Source organism: Caretta caretta, chromosome 4, assembly GCF_965140235.1.
Source record: "Caretta caretta isolate rCarCar2 chromosome 4, rCarCar1.hap1, whole genome shotgun sequence".
Lineage (NCBI taxonomy): Eukaryota > Metazoa > Chordata > Testudines > Cheloniidae > Caretta > Caretta caretta.
Genome location: NC_134209.1, coordinates 26,897,629 through 26,916,619, shown reverse-complemented (window position 1 = coordinate 26,916,619; position 18,991 = coordinate 26,897,629). Strand labels below are relative to the sequence as shown.

The 18,991-nt window shown below is 45.3% G+C and overlaps 1 protein-coding gene across 5 annotated transcripts in view; it reads left to right on the top strand.

The window, feature by feature from the left end:
* The window catches only part of RASGEF1B (RasGEF domain family member 1B), a 374,925-nt gene that overhangs the window by 340,511 nt on the left and 15,423 nt on the right, over positions 1-18,991 (top strand). For all 5 annotated transcript variants that reach the window (XM_048847458.2, XM_048847463.2, XM_048847459.2 and 2 more), the window contains 6 exons: positions 285-408; positions 1,975-2,047; positions 3,671-5,176; positions 6,081-7,179; positions 9,001-9,169; positions 17,697-17,799. In XM_048847458.2, coding sequence (XP_048703415.1) covers positions 285-408; positions 1,975-2,047; positions 3,671-3,695 — 222 coding nt within the window. In that variant the 3' untranslated portion in view covers positions 3,696-5,176; positions 6,081-7,179; positions 9,001-9,169; positions 17,697-17,799. The remainder of the gene's footprint in view (positions 1-284; positions 409-1,974; positions 2,048-3,670; positions 5,177-6,080; positions 7,180-9,000; positions 9,170-17,696; positions 17,800-18,991) is intronic.

Here is an 18,991-nt window from a genome sequence, read left to right as displayed (position 1 = left end):
GGACAAAAAATAAATGTCTAAATATTGGAATTTCCCGGGGGACAGAAATTCAGTTTTTCCACTCCTCTTGTGTTTCTGCTTGAAAGTCTGGCTGGAAATTAGCCTAATTTAAACCCAGATTCATTTATTTAGTTGGGGATTGGTCCTGCTTTGAGCAGGGGGTAGACCTCCTGAGGTCCCTTCCAACCCTCGTATTCTATGATTCTGTGACCTATGTTCAATGAAGCAGAGTGCTAAAATTCATACGTCTTGGGGTTTTGTTTCCCCCCATTCCCCATTTATAGAAATTTTGGGAGTTAGCGAAACAAGTGAGTGAGTTTATGACATGGAAGCAAGTGGAGTGTCCATTTGAGAGGGACCGGAAGATCCTGCAATACTTGCTCACTGTCCCAGTCTTCAGTGAAGATGGTAAGGAATACACTGTGCTCTGCTTTTCAAATGATTATGTGCCAAATATTGCTCCCTCTCTTCCTGTGTTAAATTATCCCTTTGATGAAGGACCACCTAGTACTGGAATATATTTACACAAATCTAAACAGAATCTATAAGTTGCAGTGGATCCACAGAAACACAGGGAATAAGAGTTACCTTTTGAAAGTGTGTTTGTTCTCTGAAAAGTGGCTTTGGCCCTTTCCCTGCTTTAAAATAAAAGAATATTTATAAGGAATGGAAAAACAAATAAGAATTGGGAAGCTAGTCCACAAAAACATAATCAAAAGTGTATGTATTTGCTTTGCCTTTAAGACGGCTTTGACCTGGGGGATGCTGCTAGAAAAGCAATTGGCACTGTGCCTTTAGTTCAAAAAGCAATATTGCTCTGAGCTCAAACCTTTCTTTCGCAAGTGTTCGCTTCTACCCTCCTATGATTTAAGTTTCCTCAGCTCTTCTTCTTTTCCCTGAGGATAGTCTTCGTTCTCATGTACTTTTTGTTAGTATTGGCTGAATGCAATTGTGAGTGACGATGTACTTGGTAATGGAACTGTGGAGCCATAATCTGATGGCTGGCTAATATGAAGAGATTTTATTTTGCTGCAGGACACTGTAGGAGAATAATGACAGGTTTCAGAGTAACAGCCATGTTAGTCTGTATTCGCAAAAAGAAAATAATCACAGACATGAAGGTCGCTATCTTAAAACAAAAAAACTTCAAATCCAGACTCCAGCGAGAAACTGCTGAATTGGAATTCATTTGCAAATTGGATACTATTAATTTAGGCTTAAATAGAGACTGGGAGTGGCTAAGTCATTATGCAAGGTAGCCTATTTCCCCTTGTTTCCCCCCCCCCCGCCCCCCCAGACGTTCTGGTTAAACTTGGATTTAAACTTGGAGAGTGGTCAGTTTGGATGAGCTATTGCCAGCAGGAGAGTGAGTTTGTGTGTGTGTGTGTGTGTGTGTGTGTCCCCGGGGGGGGAAAAGCCTGGATTTGTGCTGGAAATGGCCCACCTTGATTACTATGCACATTGTAGGGAGAGTGGTCACTTTGGATGAGCTATTACCAGCAGGAGAGTGAGTTTGTGTGTGTGGTTTTTGGAGGGGGATGAGGGGGTGAGAGAACCTGGATTTGTGCTGGAAATGGCCCACCTTGATTATCATGCACATTGTAGGGAGAGTTGTCACTTTGGATGGGCTATTACCAGCAGGAGAGTGAGTTTGTGTGGGGGGGGGTGGAGGGTGAGAAAACCTGGATTTGTGCTGGAAATGGCCCAACTTGATGATCACTTTAGATAAGCTATTACCAGCAGGACAGTGGGGTGGGAGGAGGTATTGTTTCATGATCTCTGTGTGTATATAATGTCTGCTGCAGTTTCCACGGTATGCATCCGATGAAGTGAGCTGTAGCTCACGAAAGCTCATGCTCAAATAAATTGGTTAGTCTCTAAGCTGCCACAAGTACTCCTTTTCTTTTTGTAGGAGAATAGTGAATTTTTAAAATGCCAGTAGCACTAATACGTTGTTCTTCCCTCTGATTGCAGCACTTTACTTGGCTTCCTATGAGAGCGAAGGTCCTGAGAATCACATTGAAAAGGACAGATGGAAGACTCTAAGGTTTGTGTCAAAGGTTATGGCCATTAATAAATCAACAGAGGGAGATGTAATTCTAGCATCAGACAGTTAAAAACCAAATGACACATTATATGCTTCAACAGATGGGACAGAGTATCAACTTAAAACCATCTCTCAGCTTCTGGATTTTCTGGAAGAATTAGTACAGCCACTTCTTATTTATCTCGCCCCAAAGGGATTGGGAATGCAGTTTAATTTTAAATTCGGATATCCTACCGAACTCAGTTTAGAAAAACCTCTCTGAAGTTTTAGACAACTTTTCCCACCGAAACGGTGAGCTGTTTTTCAAATAGAGGTGCCTCAGTTAGCTGTCCCATTCTGAACCTAGGCTCTCAAACTTAGAGAGAGTTTTGGGCTAACTCCATGTGAAAATGGATGACTTAACTTTGGCATCCAGGTAGGAAAACAGAATTTGGGATGTGTCTTATACATAGCGACACCTCTGCTGCTGATATAACAAATGTCATGTGTTCATTCCCTTTCGTATCCTTATTCATGGAGCGAGGGATGGACAGGGCTGTAGCATTTTGGCAGCTGCTTTAAACGAGGCCAACAATTCTTAAACTTCATTGCCCTGCAGCCCTCTTCTGACAACAAAAATTACTAAACGACCCCAGGAGTGGGGGGACTGAAGTCTGAGCCCACCCAAGCTGGCGGGGGGGCCAGAGCCCGAGATCCAGCCAAAGCTGAAGCTCAAGGGCTTGAGCCCTGGGCAGGGGGTGGGCCTGTAACCTGAGCCCAGCCGCCCAGGACTGAAGATCTCAGGCTTCGGCCCCAGTGAGGCTTGGGGTTTGGTCCTGGGCCCCACCAAGTCTAACACCAGCTCTAGTGACACCAATAAAATGGTTTGAGAACCGTTGAACTAGGCAATAACCTTATTGTAATGTTAGACGCAGGGGCAACCTTTTAAGCATAACCTTGGCAGCCTCAGCAACTCATAGCTCATGTTAGTTTCTCTGGTGGTAGAAGCAGAGGTGACAGCTCACAAAGCCTGTTGGGGGGTGAGGGGAGGGTTGTTTGTTTGTTTTTTAAGCTGTTTCTAGTCCCCTCACCCCACCCCCAATTCTTTCCAGTGAGGAAAGAACCCAGGACTCAATTTTCTCCAGTACGCCCCCTGGCAGTACCTGCCTTCCTCGCTTGAGGTCTCACAGAGCATAAGGCCATCTCTGGTATAATACATTTACTGCTCCTGTCCACTCTTCAGGGGCCTGGTGGGCGCACTAGAGAGTGTTCTGCAGCGTAGAGTTCTTTAGGGTTTGGTTTCCGACGTACGCAGATGGTTGCTGTTCAGCTGGCTTCTGCTGTAGGCACTTTTTTCTTCTCACTTGTGCATCGTGGGAGACTTAACAGTTCAGTGTGACTAGTGCCAGTCCGTTGGGGAGGGAAAGCTCTTACTCTGCAAATGAATGACTGGGGATGCACACACCTAGTGCTGATTATACTCAGACAAACCAACAGAGAGAGAGTCTGGCCTTGAAAACCTGCCAGAACACATGATGATAATGCAGAAAACTGAGGTCAGCATTATGGGAGGCAGTCTGAGCCTAGCTGAGGATAGTTGCATCATTCTAATGAATGCTGCTATTTACTTCTCTCTCTCTCTAGGTCAACACTTTTAGGCAGAGTTTAACGTGTGAGATGCCTGCTGCTCCTGCCGCTACTGTGTGATGTGGACTAGGAAGGGCCCCACTTTGGTTTACTTTTTGTGTGTGTACTGAATGGCATTGAAGAGATGGGAACTGTGCAGCCAATTGAGATGACATGTCAATGAAGATAAGACAGGTTAACTCAAGAACAAACAGGCACCTTCTCAGATCGGACAGATCAGGTTAAATCACAACTCGCTTGGCTATTGATTGAGGACGGGAATGACAGAATCCTTTGAAGATCTCAAATTCCATGTATGAATCATTTCACAACACCTGGATGGAATATTTCTCTTTGTTTTGTTGGAGCTTGCTGCTACTAAGACTTCCATGATTTGGTACTGGATTATAGGGCTTTCCACTCCTCCAGCTGAATCCCAAATCTGCATTAGAAGAACTTGCACTGCCAATATGCTGAATATAGCCAGGAGCTCAGCCTGAGTCAGCATTGCCAAGAAGGGATAGGACTGGATTAATAAAAGGCAAAAAACTGGCTGCTGTGGGGACTCCCCCTCCCCCATTTTAATGAGAGTTATTTTTTGTTTGTTTTTTCCATAAAGTTTTTGAGTTGGCTGCTGGTTGGCAAACTCATTGTCATTCTAAGTTATATTTTTAAAAAGTAATAATAGAATCAGTGCTGTGGTAGGAAATTCAGGCACTAGAAAAATACAGTAACTATGTAGCTGGGACTATTTTACATCTTCTAGTAGGGTGTTTTGTTTTTTTCTTTCAACTATTTTCCACCTTTTGCTAGACATTCTTATATTTTTACTGTTGCCTTTTGTTACTCTAAATTTCCATACTTGATGACCACTTCCTGTATTAAGTTAAGCAATCTGTCTGCTTTTGTTTTCTTGAATTCTATTTGTGAAACCACTGCACAGGCTGCATTACAAATAATATCAAAATCCATGTTATTTAAGTCATCATTTTTACAATTGCTTTTTTTTTTTTTTGGTAACAACTGGAGTATGTAATCCAGTTTGACTGAAATTGTAAGATGCCAAGAAACAAACAAAGATTTCTCTTTGACTACAGCTGTGAACACAAACAGTCTCCTTTGTGTTTGCTTCCTGGATTATCATTGTTATGACTGTGAAATAGCTCACTTTGTTACACATCTAATATGTCTGTTGTAGCTCCAAATACTTAGCCACTGTATTTATCCTAGGAAAAATCCTGGGGAATAAAGAGAAACTGTAGATTTAGTCTGCCCTGGATGGGAAGTCACATGCTAAACAAAGGGACATGTTTGTAAATACCATGCCACTATTTCAAAAATGGAAAAAAATAAAACCATGTATTTATGTTGCACTGCGTCTCTCTAGACTTTCAGATGTGTCTACAGTGTGTCCCGTCTAAGCTACCAATATAGGAGCTGGCTTGGGACAACGTTGAAATATGTGCTTCAGTCCATCCTGATTCAGGCAAGCAATGGATCACACGCACAAGGATAAGCGCATGAGTAAGCACCGTTTCTGGATAGGGAAGTTGTCCTGAATTGCCGGCTGCTGAATGGTACAAGGTGTTGGAAAGGACTGATTGATATCGTTCAATGGAGCCAGCTATTAAAATGCAAGGAGATTAGGTGGTGAAGGGAGGGTTTTTTTGGTGGGAGGAGGGAGGGAGGTATTGGAGCTTTTCCTATTAGTCTGTCTCTTTTGTCATTCCTTCAAGTAGAGGTGGTCTCTGCTGAGACGAGCAAACATAGCTTCCAGCCATCATCAGCTGACGTCTTGTCAGGACTTCTAAAGAACCTTGAAATGTCCAAGGCATTTTATATTTCTATGTTAGAACATTGGGAACACTGTTACAGTCTATCCTTTTATAAATACAGTGACCCAGTGATGTGATCATAAGATACTTGAAGGAAATTTCCATGGTGAAACACTTGCTGCCCCCAGACACCCACCCTCTTTTTGGGTGTTGATTGCAGGGAAAGGCAGAGAGAGGAATGAGGGGCTAACTTAATTGTGAAAATAATTTCTCTGTTACCCTCCTGCGTTGTGTAACACGACTAGACTGCCGGGCTGGGTGACACATGCATTTCTAATTTCTGTCGCTGGAATGAAGCCTTTGTAAATAAAAGAAGAAATCACATTAAGCAACGTCAGCCTGAAGCGTGGGCTCCGTGTTGTGTATGTGTGGTGTTCCTACTGAGAAAGGCAGATGCTATTAACCAGGAGTCTGGGCCTCACTGCCCTGATGGCAGGGCCGCAGGTGTAGCGGCCTGGGGCGCCGATGAAAAAGTGGATGCAAATTCCACCGCCCCAGGCAAGCTGGAGGCTGCTTAATGTGAATGTTAATGAACTTTAGTTATTGATGATAGGGATGCAAGTCTCATCACTTCCCCTTCTCGTCCCATGCAGCTCCGCTGTTCCCATGTGAAAGGCAGAGAATGCCCTGGATGCAACAGAAAAGGGAGGTGGGGTGAATGCCACTCTTTAAACATGGTAATAGAAGGAGGCAGCTGAGGAACTGGGCTCCAAATACAGCCTAAGTTTTGTGGACACAACTTCACCAGCTTTCACAGGAGTTGTGCTCACGTGCCCCAGCTGAATTTCGAGCACTGGCATTTTAACGTTACCAAATCCAACACAATTGGATTGACTATGAGGTATGGAGAGCTTGGACATACCAAGCTAAGGTTAGCCCCATCCTTAAAATATTGAGCTCTTTCAAAAGGATGCTAACCTCTGGTCAAGCACTGCACACTTGGCTACTGTGTACTGGTGAGTGGCTGAAGGAGAAAGATGGAGAATCTTCCTCTGGCAATGGCCAACCCCTGATACTTCAGAAACAGGTGGATCATCCTGATCTTATGCCACTTGGCTAGCAGGGTAGAAGTTTTCAAGTCATCAGACTAGTCAAGCACCTGAAATGAAATGCTACACACCTCTGAAAGGTGAATAGTTCTCAAAACTCTCACTTAAAGCCACTGAATCCAGAGGAACTATGTTCATCAAGCAGCCCACCAGCTCAAACGAGCAGAGGTTCAATGCGGAAAGAGAGTGAGAGCAGCACACAACTTACAGTGAAATTACAAAGGTGATTTATCTGGAACCTGGATATCCATTCTCCAGTAGTGCCAGTGGGGACAAGATGATTACCAGGGCCTTCAGGATCCATACACAGCAGTTTCTCCAAAAGGGAACCTGTCATTTGGCTGATGAAGCACGTGGTGACAGGAAAAAAACAAAGGTAAAGCTAAGTCCCTTGCTTTGGCTGCAGACTCCGCATTGACATGAATGTAGGCATCACCTGTTGTGTGTAATAAACAGCGAGAAGCTTGTTTTATAGTTGCTATCTGTGTTTATAGTTGCTATAGCCAGCAAGAGAAAATATATCTTTGATCAGCATGTGGGATAACACCATGCACCACTGCTTCTCCTGCGACTCCCAAGACCTCTAATCTTGATGACGATTGAACTAGGATTCCACCGAGAACTGAAAGATGCATCATTTTAGGTAAGAGTCAAAATGTTATCAGCCTTGCAAGAACATTCTCAGTAGGGTTTTCTCTACCACCTAGGACTGTAGCATCTAAATGCTTTCTAAATTAATTAGTGATGCAGAGTGAGCTTGCTAGTGTACCTCACTGAGAGGTCTGTTCTCTTCCTTTCCCATGTAGAAGAAAATTCCTTGGGTTGAACCAGTTAGACCATGCCCTTTTAGTCCCGTTCAAACCCCCCCTCCCCACATCGCTTCTTCCTGATTATGGAGGGAAAGTCTTCTCAGACAAGAGGGCCTTGCAATGGGGCTGGAAGGGAGTCAGACTGGATTAGGCTGCTGTCAAAGAGCTCATTCCAGACCTGACCTGTTTCTAGCAGCACTCGCTCATTGACTCTGGATTGCTTCCTTTTACACCCATGTGGATCTCACCCCCTTTTCATATTTTGACTGTAAGAGGCTCAGTTCAGCTCTCATTAAAATCAATACCTTTGTTTCTAATTGAGAGCAGCCGCAGACTCCAAATCTCTTGATTAACATGGTTAAAAAACCAGTAAATATTTTCAAAGCTGGTCAACAGTTTAGGCCCTGATTCAACAAGGTGCTTAAGGACACACATATCTTTAAGTGTAGGCATGGGCACAGTGAGGGCAATGCTTCAAAACCTGACTGAATCAGGGCCTTGCAGCCTAATCCAAAGCCCTTTGACGTCAATGAAAGCAAGCCCATTGAGTTCACTGGGCTTCACCCAAAGGCCTGAGGGACTTAGAAAAGCAGAGGACCGACACTGCGATCCTTCATCAAGCCTGAGTTAGGTGCCTAGACTCACTACTATACACTGAATGGAGAGAGGTAGGTGTTCAAGTATGCAACCCACAAAAGCCAACTGGCAAGGCAGGGAGTGGCCTAAATCAGCCAATGGGAGATGCTCAGAACAGAGGTGAGTGCTAAGCCCCGTCTCCTCTCAGGGATGGGTGCTTGGAGTCAGGCAGCTTAGCTGGAGGAGGAGGCGGCATTCACCTTATACCTTTAAAAGCCAGTGGCTAGAGCACTTGCCTGGAGACCCAGGTTCCCCCTCTCTGCCTGAGGGGGCGAGAGGATTTGAACAGGGGTCTCTCACCTCTCAGGAGCATGCTGTTACTGCTGAGCTCTGGGATATTCTGAGGTGGGGCTCCCTTATCCTCTCCTTATGAAGCTGTCCCATAGGCGAGCTGTTCCACCGCCACCTTCTCCTGCTGCCGGTAGGCAGCTCCTGTCGATGTCTACCAGATAAGTCACATGTGGGGCCTGAGGTGGCCAAATGCCAATCTCTCCTGGTTGTGACTGGCTGTGGGGCTTAGGTGGCTAGGTGCCAAGAGGGAGGTGGTGGTGCACACTCCCAGAGGCAGAAGCATGGGCGTATAGGGAACTTTTAGTTTGAAAACTAGGATGCAACAGGAGTTTTGTGGAGCCAAAACTGGGATTTAGGCCCCTAAGCCCAAGACTTGAACAGCGGCGTACCTCTGCGGACCTGGGCCTTTGTGTCTGAACCTGCACCATGAAGTCACTGGAAGCTTTCCCACTGACTTCAATGTATGCAGGATGAAGCACTCAATGAACTTATCTCCCTTAAAAAAAAAAAAAAAATCAATGAAGAGGCCAGATGGGACCACAGAGATGAATCCCTGACTCCTCCCTCACCTTTCATGGGCTATTTTCAAAATGGAATATAACTGAAATGTTCATTAACCAAGAACAAAGCCAGACAGCTGCTTTCTATCTACCTATCCTAGGTACTTGTATAGCCTGCGGTAGTCTCTCAGCACCTGACAAGCTTTAATTTATCAATTCTCCCGACAGCCCTGAGAGGCAGGGAAGAGCGCCCATCCCCTTCCGCTATCTTCTGACACAGCATAGCCAGAGGCTAGCGACCGTTGTAAAGCACACGCCCGCCTGTGGAGAATGAAAAGAGCTACACGGCTGCTCTGTTGCGACACAGCTGTACAAAGGGAGCAGAGCCCCACGCAAGGTCAGTGCTAAAATGCCTGTTGACTTAAGTGGGAGCAGAGCTCAGTTAGGCCAAGGCTGAGTGCGGTTGAAAAGCCCACTCTTAATTTCTAGGGCAAAACCAGGTGAAGATACTGCTCTCCCTTGGAAAGTGTCCGTGAACAACCACCCAGCGCATCTGGCTTTTATCAAAATGGTTGGCCAAAGCTCATTTTCAACTAGTGTTATTTATTTAGGGTGGGGCCTGCTGTGTTGCTTTCCAAACACTCCACCACAGCAGTTCATGGCATGAGCTTTCTCTCCAGCCCTTTACCCTCCCCCTCCCTTTGTTAAATGAGGGGGAAATGAGCCAGAACTGGGTGACTCATGTGGGAAAGGGAGTTCAAAGAAACACGCCTTGCTTCAACCAGACAGGTAGGGCCACACTACACCTACGGGACCAGGCTATTTCTAAAGCTTGCACTAAATGCACAGAGAGGTTTGCAAAAGCATATGGGGGAGGCATTCCATTCACTACCTTCATACTCTTTTTGTCTTGCTGGATTGAACCACAGGACGAGTGTGTGTGTGAAACAGGCACACCTGGCCAAAGTCTGGTTCGTTGGGCTTTGTTTTGCTGGACGAGGGTTTACTATTTCTCAAGGGTGCTTCAAAATAGGCTAGCCTGTCTCCTTCACAGGGAGTCAAAATCCTGAAATGACTGCCATCCCAATTGGTAGTTATATGTGGTATAAAGCAAGGCAGAATGCAGCAGCCTATTGCATACAAAAATTAAGATGGCTGTGCTGTTTGTTTCAACGCTTACACTGAAACTTTTCTTCAGCAGGTAGGGTGACCAGATGTCCCTATAAAATTGGGACAGTTCCCTACATCTGGGGCTTTGTCTTCTAGCTGCCTATTACCCCTCCACCCGCTGTGCTGATTTTTCACACTTGCTATCTGGTCACCTGATCCACAGGAGCCAGGGGAATGTGGAAAATGTGAATTAAAGCTGATGGCAGGTTTGTTTCTTCAGCCTGAATTAGGGTTTCCTTAGAACTTCCCTTCCCTGCAATTTTCTGACAGCTCTGGCCAACTTGGAAGAAGCTAGCAAAAAAGGAGGAACAAAAGATGAAGAAAAGGAGAGGGGACAGGGCAGCACAAACAGCAGTGAGCTGGGCAGGACTATCATTCCTTTCTCCAGTTATTACTTGGCAAGGCAGGATCAGAGTTAACTTCCAGGGATGTTTAGCCCTAGATTTTTCAAAAGCAATCAGCACCCATCATGCACTGAGCTCTTTTGAAAAGCTGGCCCCAGAGGCAGGTGCTGAGCACAGGACTGTCTAGACTGTGGGTGTTAATTTCAAGCCTGAGTACTAACAGGGTTGCAGCTGTGGAAGCCCTTGTGTTGCCTGTGGAGCCCTGAAAAAGGAGCAGGTGGGTTAGATGAGACCTCCCCCCTGAGTAGGGAAGGGGAAGAGTTGTTGTCTGTTAAGGAAACTTGTTTTTCTGTAACTCTGGATTGATAACAGGAAATCTGGTCTGTTTATCTGGTGTGGATGTATCCTTCTTTTCTTCACTCTGCTGGCTGCCTGCCTCCCTCTTCCTGTTGTCTGTAAGGTGGATGGAGAAGCAATTATGGTAAGGTTGTGTTCTTTTTAGGCCTCCTAAAACAAAAGGGCCCCTGTTAAGTTGCTGGAGTTCCCAAACTTCATTGGACAGTGACTCTCTTCTGACAACAAAAATTACTACATGACCTCAGGAAGGGAGACTGAAGCCTGAGCCTGCCCCCGAGCCCTGCCACCCAGGGGAAGTGGGGGGCAAAGTCCAAGGGCTTCAGCCCCGGGTGGGGGGGCCTGTAACTTGGGCTTCAGTTTTGGCGCCGGGTGGTGGGGCTCGGGCTTTGGCCCTTGGCTCCCAGCAAGTCTAACACCAGCCCTGGCGACCCTATGAAAATGGGATCATGACCCACTTTGGGGTCCTGACCCACAGTTTGAGAACCACTGAGTTAAGGGCTCAGAACAATGAGGCATAACTTAAGAATAGAAGTAAAGATCATCTTGTGTTTAAAGTACTGGTAGGAAATCAGTGGATATGTGTTCTCCCTCTGTCCTGCTGCAGGCTTCCTGTGTGCTTACAGGCAGGTCATTGAACTTGGCTGTACCTTATTTTCCCAGTCTATAAAATGGGGTTAATATTTCTCTACCCGTACAAAGCTATTATGAGACTGGATGTCTGGAAAGCATGTTTGATCCTTCAAGAGAAGGTGTTTTACAAATGGAAGTATCTTACATTGTACTAGTAAAGTTCTGCTGTTTGGTTGCAAGCAAGGAGCTTGTTGTCTCTGTTCTTGCATTTTTCTGCAATAAATGCATCTTGTTTAAGGGTCTGGGATTCCATATATCATGAGAGCAAGGAGGAAGAGGGAATTCAGGAGAGACTGAGACGGAGTCTAGGGAAGGGATGATAGAAACATTCCGGAAACAGAGAGCAAAGTCGAAAAGAGCAAAGAAGGTGCAGGGGGCGGGGAAGAGACCATGCGATGTGGGGAGAGTACAAAGGGGATAAACATCTCAGACCCAGCATAAGAGGAAGGGACTTGCTGCTTTTCTTCCTGTGCTTCTACTTTTCTTTCTTTGAAAAGAGAATAATTATTTTAAAAAATCACTCTGAAGAATGGCGGGAAAAGAAAATGGCCGGGGGATGATGATTTAGAACTGAAAGGAGAGGGAAAGCCTGGGCTAAAAAAAATAGAATAAGGGAAAGTGAGACTTGTAGGTTAGCAAATGTTCTTTACGCGTCTCTGTTTGATGACACTTTCTTTGCAGACATCTGGTACCTGCACACTTTGGGGCAAGGAATGGATAGCCTTTTTCTGCAGTTATTGATCAATCGACTCCAGAAAGCATGCTAGAGCGATCTGTCTGGAGTCTGTTGATAAATAACTGCAGAAAAATGGAAAGGAACCTAAAATTCAACCACATGCTCCAGCAGATGGAAACCTAGCTGTTTGTCTGGAGAACTGTCTCAGCACAAAACTGACTTTACTGTTGATGGCCATGCTCTGCAGCCAAGGAAGTGGATCGCAGCTCAGAGATCCATCCTCTCACAGCCATCTGTTTGTTTAAAATTAGTCAGCTAAATCTGATTAGGATTATTTCAGTGCTGCACCCCAAAACCCAAAGGCCTCAGTGTGAGGAATTGGGCGCTGTAGATACACTGAGGACTTCAGGATACCCACCTGAGTATGAGAAAGAAAGGCCCAGAGGCAAGGCCACTAAGAGGAGTTTGGAGACCTGCATTCGAGACCCTTCTCCATCACCCTTCCTGTTTGATTTCAGGTAAATCGCTTGCTTTCTGTGCCTCAGTTCTCCATCTTTAAAACGTGGATAATAGCACGTCCCTGCCTCACAAGGGTGTAGTGAGTACATTAAAGATACTGGGGCCATGGAATTACCTTAGACACATGGAACCCTTTTCCTGAACGCTACACGGGCTTTATTATAAATATATTCACATGTGTTTGAGCCCTGGTCTCCGCTTGAAGGAAATAGGACCATTTCCAGCACTTTGCCCACAGCTTTGACCAAATGTTTTGGTAATTTCCAAGAAGCTGATACAATAATAGTCACTTTCCATACATATGTTACCATATGTAACTCTTTCTTTTTATTAAAAAAAGAAAAGGAGGACTTGTGGCACCTTAGAGATTAACAAATTTATTTGAGCATAAGCTTTCGTGAGCTACAGCTCACTTCATCCACTGAATGCATCCGATGAAGTGAGCTGTAGCTCACGAAAGCTTATGCTCAAATAAATTGGTTAGTCTCTAAGGTGCCACAAGTACTCGTTTTCTTTTTGCGAATACAGACTAACATGGTTGCTACTCTGAAACCTTTCTTTTTATTGCATCTTGAAACCAAGTGTTTGTACCAAAGAGATAATATGATACAGTTGGGCTGTTGCATAATTGCATAAAACAATAAAAAAATCTTCACCAATAATTGAACATAGTGGGGGGAAGGCAAAGGGATCGTAATAATACCACCCATGGTGTCTCCATCTTGAAAATACAGACTTGAAGAGTAGATGGATCGAATTCAAAACCCAGCTGTAGGGTTACTTGAAAATTTTCTGTGTCTTCTTTCTGATGAAACATTGCGTTTTTGGCTAAACAAATTATTTTGTGTGGAAAGCATCTGCTTTTCTCAAAAAAATGTGGTTTTCCCACCTCAGAAAACAACCTCCCATTAAAACTGGGTGGCGGGGGGTGGAAGTGGGAAACATCTGAAAATATTCAGACTTTAGTTGCCAAAAACTGGGGCAAAAGCAGCTTTTGGGTTTTAATAATATTCTCTATGGAAAACTTGACAAAAAATGAAAGCAGCTTAGTATTAATCAAAAATGTGGGGGCAGGAGGGATCGACGTGTGTTCTGACTAGCCCTTCACAGCTCTGACCGGCCACAAGGCTGAGTCAGTAGAGAGCCAAACACTTTCACATAATGTCTGGGTCTGGACCTTAAGTCCATTTTTAATCCTCGTAAAGGAAGAGCAGCAGTGAAGAGTAGTTTCCCCTTCATAAATAGGGAATGTGTCTTTGAATCTCTAAGTGTGTGCTCGCTGCGGCGGGTCAGGGCTTGGAAAAGTGAAAGGCTCATAAATTCATACTTAGCGCTGCTTAAAATCAGACAGGTGTCTGGGCACCCAACAGCTCCCATTGAGTTCACATTGTCATTGTCTTGAGTGGGAGCGGCTGGGTGCTTAGTACTTCACAATTGGGCGGGTGAGTAATGGTGGCTTCAGGGGACTCTTGGTTTTGAATATCTTGGCTTTGTATTTTTATTTTTAATCATCCCCAAGGAAAAGATTTTCCTCGTCTTTCACTGCTGAAATTTGTGGCCCGCCCTCTCTCTTTCATAATGGGAAATCTTATATGAGATCCCTCAAGTTCAAGTTGCAGTGGAAGGAGAAATCTGCAGAGGCTCTAGCTGCCTGTCACTTCCAGTTTACGCGAGTGATCCTGCTGCCAATTGTTCTAGATTCTTTGGAAGTCAGTGGAGGGGTGACAGTTTATAGCACCTGAGGAACTGGTCCCTGGTGTCTTAGTCTGGGTTTCTGAATGGGATCACTTCTGCTCTGCCCCATACCCTAGAAATCGGGCCGGAGGATTGAAGAGCGGAGCAGAATTCACTCTTGGAATTCACTCCCCCAGACCTGGCATGACTAGCACAAGCATATTCTGATCACGCACAAAATATTTCCTGTGAGGGATCTAATAGCCCAGTCTGGCGTTGCAGGTGCGGGTTGTCACTGTGTTTCAAAGGAGACTGTCAATGACTATTCGTGACCAACCATTACAAGAAATACTCTGGGGTTCTTTGCAAGATAAAGGGTATTTAATACTCTAAAATTCTTCATGATAAAGGCAGGCCTCAGTAGTGAGGTTACTGGACACAGACCCTCTAGTTCTCTCTGATTCCAGTTCTCAGGCTGGCTAAACGCAGCCTCTGCTGCTGTGTATCACCACACAAGGCTCCTCCAAGTCCTGGACTAAAATAAGCAGTCATGGAAGGGATTTCTGACTACATTTCAAACCCCATTGCCCTCACTAAATTCTTATATTCCTTCTGCAACTTAACTGGATGGGGTATTTTGCTTTCTTGCTACACTTCCTCTCTTAAATTGTTTTGTAGTGTTATGTGATGTTAAACAGCTTCTGCATTCTACCCCAGAGGTGACTGCATTTCACTGGTGGGTGAAGTGATTACTGTCCCAAAAGCCTGAACTTGCTGGCTCTTCCCAGCTGGGAACCGGCAACAGAAGCAGGTGGGTCACAGCCCACAGTTTGTAGTGTACTTTGCGATAAAAGGGACTTTATGCACTTGTGGAAAGTATTATATAGGGTTTTCCATGTTCAACAGCAATTTGCCCATTGGCAAGAAGGAGACAAGTTTCTTTCTGACTGGCCTTGGTTTTGGGAAATCATTTCTGCAGTTTTCCAGAAGTTTATATAATGTTTCTTGTCCTTATTTTTTCTTGATGTTTCCCATCCCATGAAAACACTTAACACATTTGTGTCTTGAAATCCTGTGTCTGTGTGCATGAGAAACAACATAGCACAGTTACCTAAATGACAGCAAGGAAAGAAAACAAGCTTTGCAGTTTAACAATTTAAAAGAGAGCAGAGAGGAAGGAGAAGATCTTGTGGTAATGCTATCAACTGTATTGCTGTTTTTATTTTTGTATTTACGGCACCATTCTTCTTTGGCTGATTCAGCAGATGTGACAACATAAACAAAACAATTTGCCCGTGTTCCCAGGGACCTGTAAATCAGGCAGCATAGATATTATCTTTTGCAGCAGTAGGAGAGAAAGTCTGTGAAGTACAGCAAAAGCAAGTGTGTTGCTTGCAAAGGGTCATTAGAGCCACCTGGTGGTTGTGAGCTGGAATATGCGAATACTTCAGGGAAGAAGGTTCTTAAAGATTCAGATCGGGTGCGGCCAACCTGAGCCTGAGAAGGAGCCAGAATTTACCAATGTACATTGCCAAAGAGCCGCAGTAATACGTCAGCAGCTCCCCCCACCCGCTCCCAGCTTCTCCCACCCACTGGCAGCCCCGCTAATCAGCGCCTCCTCATTCCTCCCCACACCTCTCGATCAGCTGTTTCGTGGCATGCAGGAGGCTCTGGTGGGGGAGAAGGGGAAGGAGTGAGGGCACGGCAGGCTCATGGGAAGGGGTGGAGTGGGGGCAGAGCAGGGGGTTGAGCAGTGAGCACCCCCCGGCACACTGGAAAGTTGGCACCTGTAGCTCCAGCCCCGGAGTCGGTGCCTAGACAAGGAGCTGCATATTAACCTCTGAAGAGCCAGCCACTTGTGGCTCTGGGGCCCCAGGTTGGCCACCCCTGATTCAGATCTTTTTTGGGAAAGTCAAACAGTTGGTACTAAAACAGCACCCTTTGCCAAGCTCAATAGACTAGTACTGCATTAAAACTGCACTCCTGGAAAAGTAGCTATTAAGTTATCCGTGCTATTGGGTTTCTGGGAGATCTGAAGAGTTTAAAAAATAAAACATTAAGTTTCACTCAGCTACAACACAAATTTGGTATTTTGAGGTCCAGTATAAGTTTGTTGAAATGCATATGTTATTCTTAGCTGTTTTGTACATAGTACAGAATGGAAAATGATCTCGCACATAGAGTAGTGACTGTAAGAGAGGGAGTCACCTATGGTTGGAGCAGGGGAGCAGGAGTCAGATCTCCTGGGTTCTGTTACTTACCTTCTTCAGAGGGGTAATCACTTCATAAATGTTTCCAGAGATCTTTGAGATCAATGGAAGATGAGATCAAGTGCAATGTAGTGTAATGCTCTGCAGCTATAATTGCAATGATTCTTTCCTATGTTCTACCTACCATGGAACAGTCACATGTCCAAAGACACAAGGAAATCAGTCCTCATCCTCCTCCGGTCTGGCTCTTCCAGATTGGACCTGTTCCTCTCTATCCCCACCCACCTCTTCAATCAAGTTTAATTACGTGTACCGGTTTTTGGGCTCTCTCTCACTTGTGTTCCCAGCTCATAATTTTTCTCATGAAGCTGATGATGAGAATATTAGTGTATGCAGACAATGGTGCCCTCTTGTGCTGAAAATGAGAAACAAATGAAAAGATGGAAGTAAAACAGAAAAGCAGTCCTAACGAAGATGCATAGTGACACAGCTCATAAAGGAGAACATGGAGGAACTTTTAACGGGAATATCCTCCAGCCCACAATTCTTATTTACACAGAGAGCACATGCTGTCTTTCTTCTAGAGTCCACTTCTCGGTTGACTTAGACTGAGAGCTAGTGGGACTTTAGCTATTGTGGACAGGAAAATAAGTTGTTGTGTAACCCAATATAATTTCACAGGGCTTTGTGCCTGGTGTGGACATGGCAAGTCACCTTAAATATGAGTTAGCTGGTCATGATGAACTGTAGGCTCCCTGCTAGGCTCTCGATGTGGTCTGAGAGTGCTATCATATTCAATTGGCACTGGGCTGACGGCAAAAAAGACTACTGAAAAGCACCAAGCAATGTATCAGGACTATTTAGGGGTGTCTCTCTCTCTCTCTCAAATGCCTACTGTTAGCAGTTGTATTCAGGTGCGGTTTTTTGGGAACTATTTATTTGGAAAGCATTAACAGGTTTACAAATCCTCACCAGAAACAAAACCATAATCATTACAATAGTAAGCCTCTTTAAAGAGAGGCTATCTGGGAATATAGTCATCAGAGCTCTCTGTTTAAGAGGGAGTTACCATGTTGCAGGGTGAGAATCATTGCAATACCCATGACATGTCATTTTCAGTGACTTTTCTGAAATTGAAATCTCTGGTCTGTTCAATGTGTACCCAGGCATGTCCATCAAACATTAGTATTTCAGAAATGCATAGGCTTGCTTTTTTTGGCATGTGAATGCACTGCGTCTGAGTAGTGAATAAATAGGAACCAAATATCTGAGCATCTGTTTGTCCGTTGTCTATTTTGCTGGGTATGTAACTGGGTGCACTATTTTTTCTATAACCCCTCCCAGTGTGCGTGATTTGAACCATCCCTCGAAAGCTGGATTATTTTCCTTTCTCCAATGAGAGCCGAGCTCAACTGCTTATTTATATGCACATGAGATCTGCCAATGGGTGAGTAGAAGCAGCCCCATTTTGCCATGGAATTACCGTTATTAGTTTACGTTACAGGCTTTGCTGCCTGTGTGATCTGTAGTGGGGACTGTGGATTCCCTGCAGTCTGCGGAAAACAGCTTTCCTCCCTTAACAGGACGCAGCGTGACTGATCAGGTTTGGGCTCTGCAAAACGGGCAGCCCTGACACCCTGTCCCTGTAATGGGGATGCTGCTGTTCCGTTCACGTATAAGTTTGCGGCACCTACATGGTAAGGGACGTTAACTAAAGCTCCCAAGGATGAAAGCTGCACTGCTCGACTCTGCGTCAGTTGGCGCTGGTGGTGTGTGCGAGCGCGTTGGTGAGGTTTGTTTTCGGAGGGGAAGAGGTAACGGTGATACCTGTCGAGGTAGTGCTGACTGCTGCTGGCAGATCTTCACGTTGGGCCATTGACTCGATCCTGCAAGCCTTACTCATGTGGGTAATTCTTACTCGTGCAAGAAGTCTCCTTGTTTTCAGTGGCACGGCTCGCTCTTCGAGCCCTTCGAGCCCTTACTGTTCCTTGCGTCACGACTGGACCATAGGCCGTCTCTTGTGTCCAGAGCCCAGGCATCAGTCACTGGCGCTTCGGTCAATACCAGCACGTAAAGTGGAGGGATTTTCACCTGCGCTCTGGATCTCACCACTTGAGAGTGGGAGGCGAGGAAGAGAAACCCCGAAGAGGCATTTTGGGGAAGCGGTGACTTCCAGTGCCCCCTTCTCTTTTGAAGTGCCGCTCTGCCAAAACCTTGGAAGAACGAGCCCGGGGGTCTGTCAGGAGAGGGTGGGTGAAATACAGATGCCTGCCCTCTAGAGTTGTTAACCTTTTGGAAAACCAGCCCCTGAAATTTTGGACTCCCCACGCTGTTGTAAGATGATGACATGCAGAGGCCATCAGTACTGAGCCTACTGCTTTCTAGGCCGCAACGGGGGCTCCAGGGCAGAACGAAGCCTTGTTATTGTCTTGTTTTAAACACAAAGCAACCCCGAGGAGAACTTAGATGGTAAGCTTCTGGAGGTCGGGACTGCTTGGTGTTTGTGCAGTGCCTGGCACAATGGGGTCCTGGTGTATGACTGGCACTCCGAGGTGCTGGGAGAACACAAATAGATCGTAGAACGCTATGGCATTCCTCCCTCTTTCAAGTTTTTTTTTTATATGCTCACTTCAGGCGTC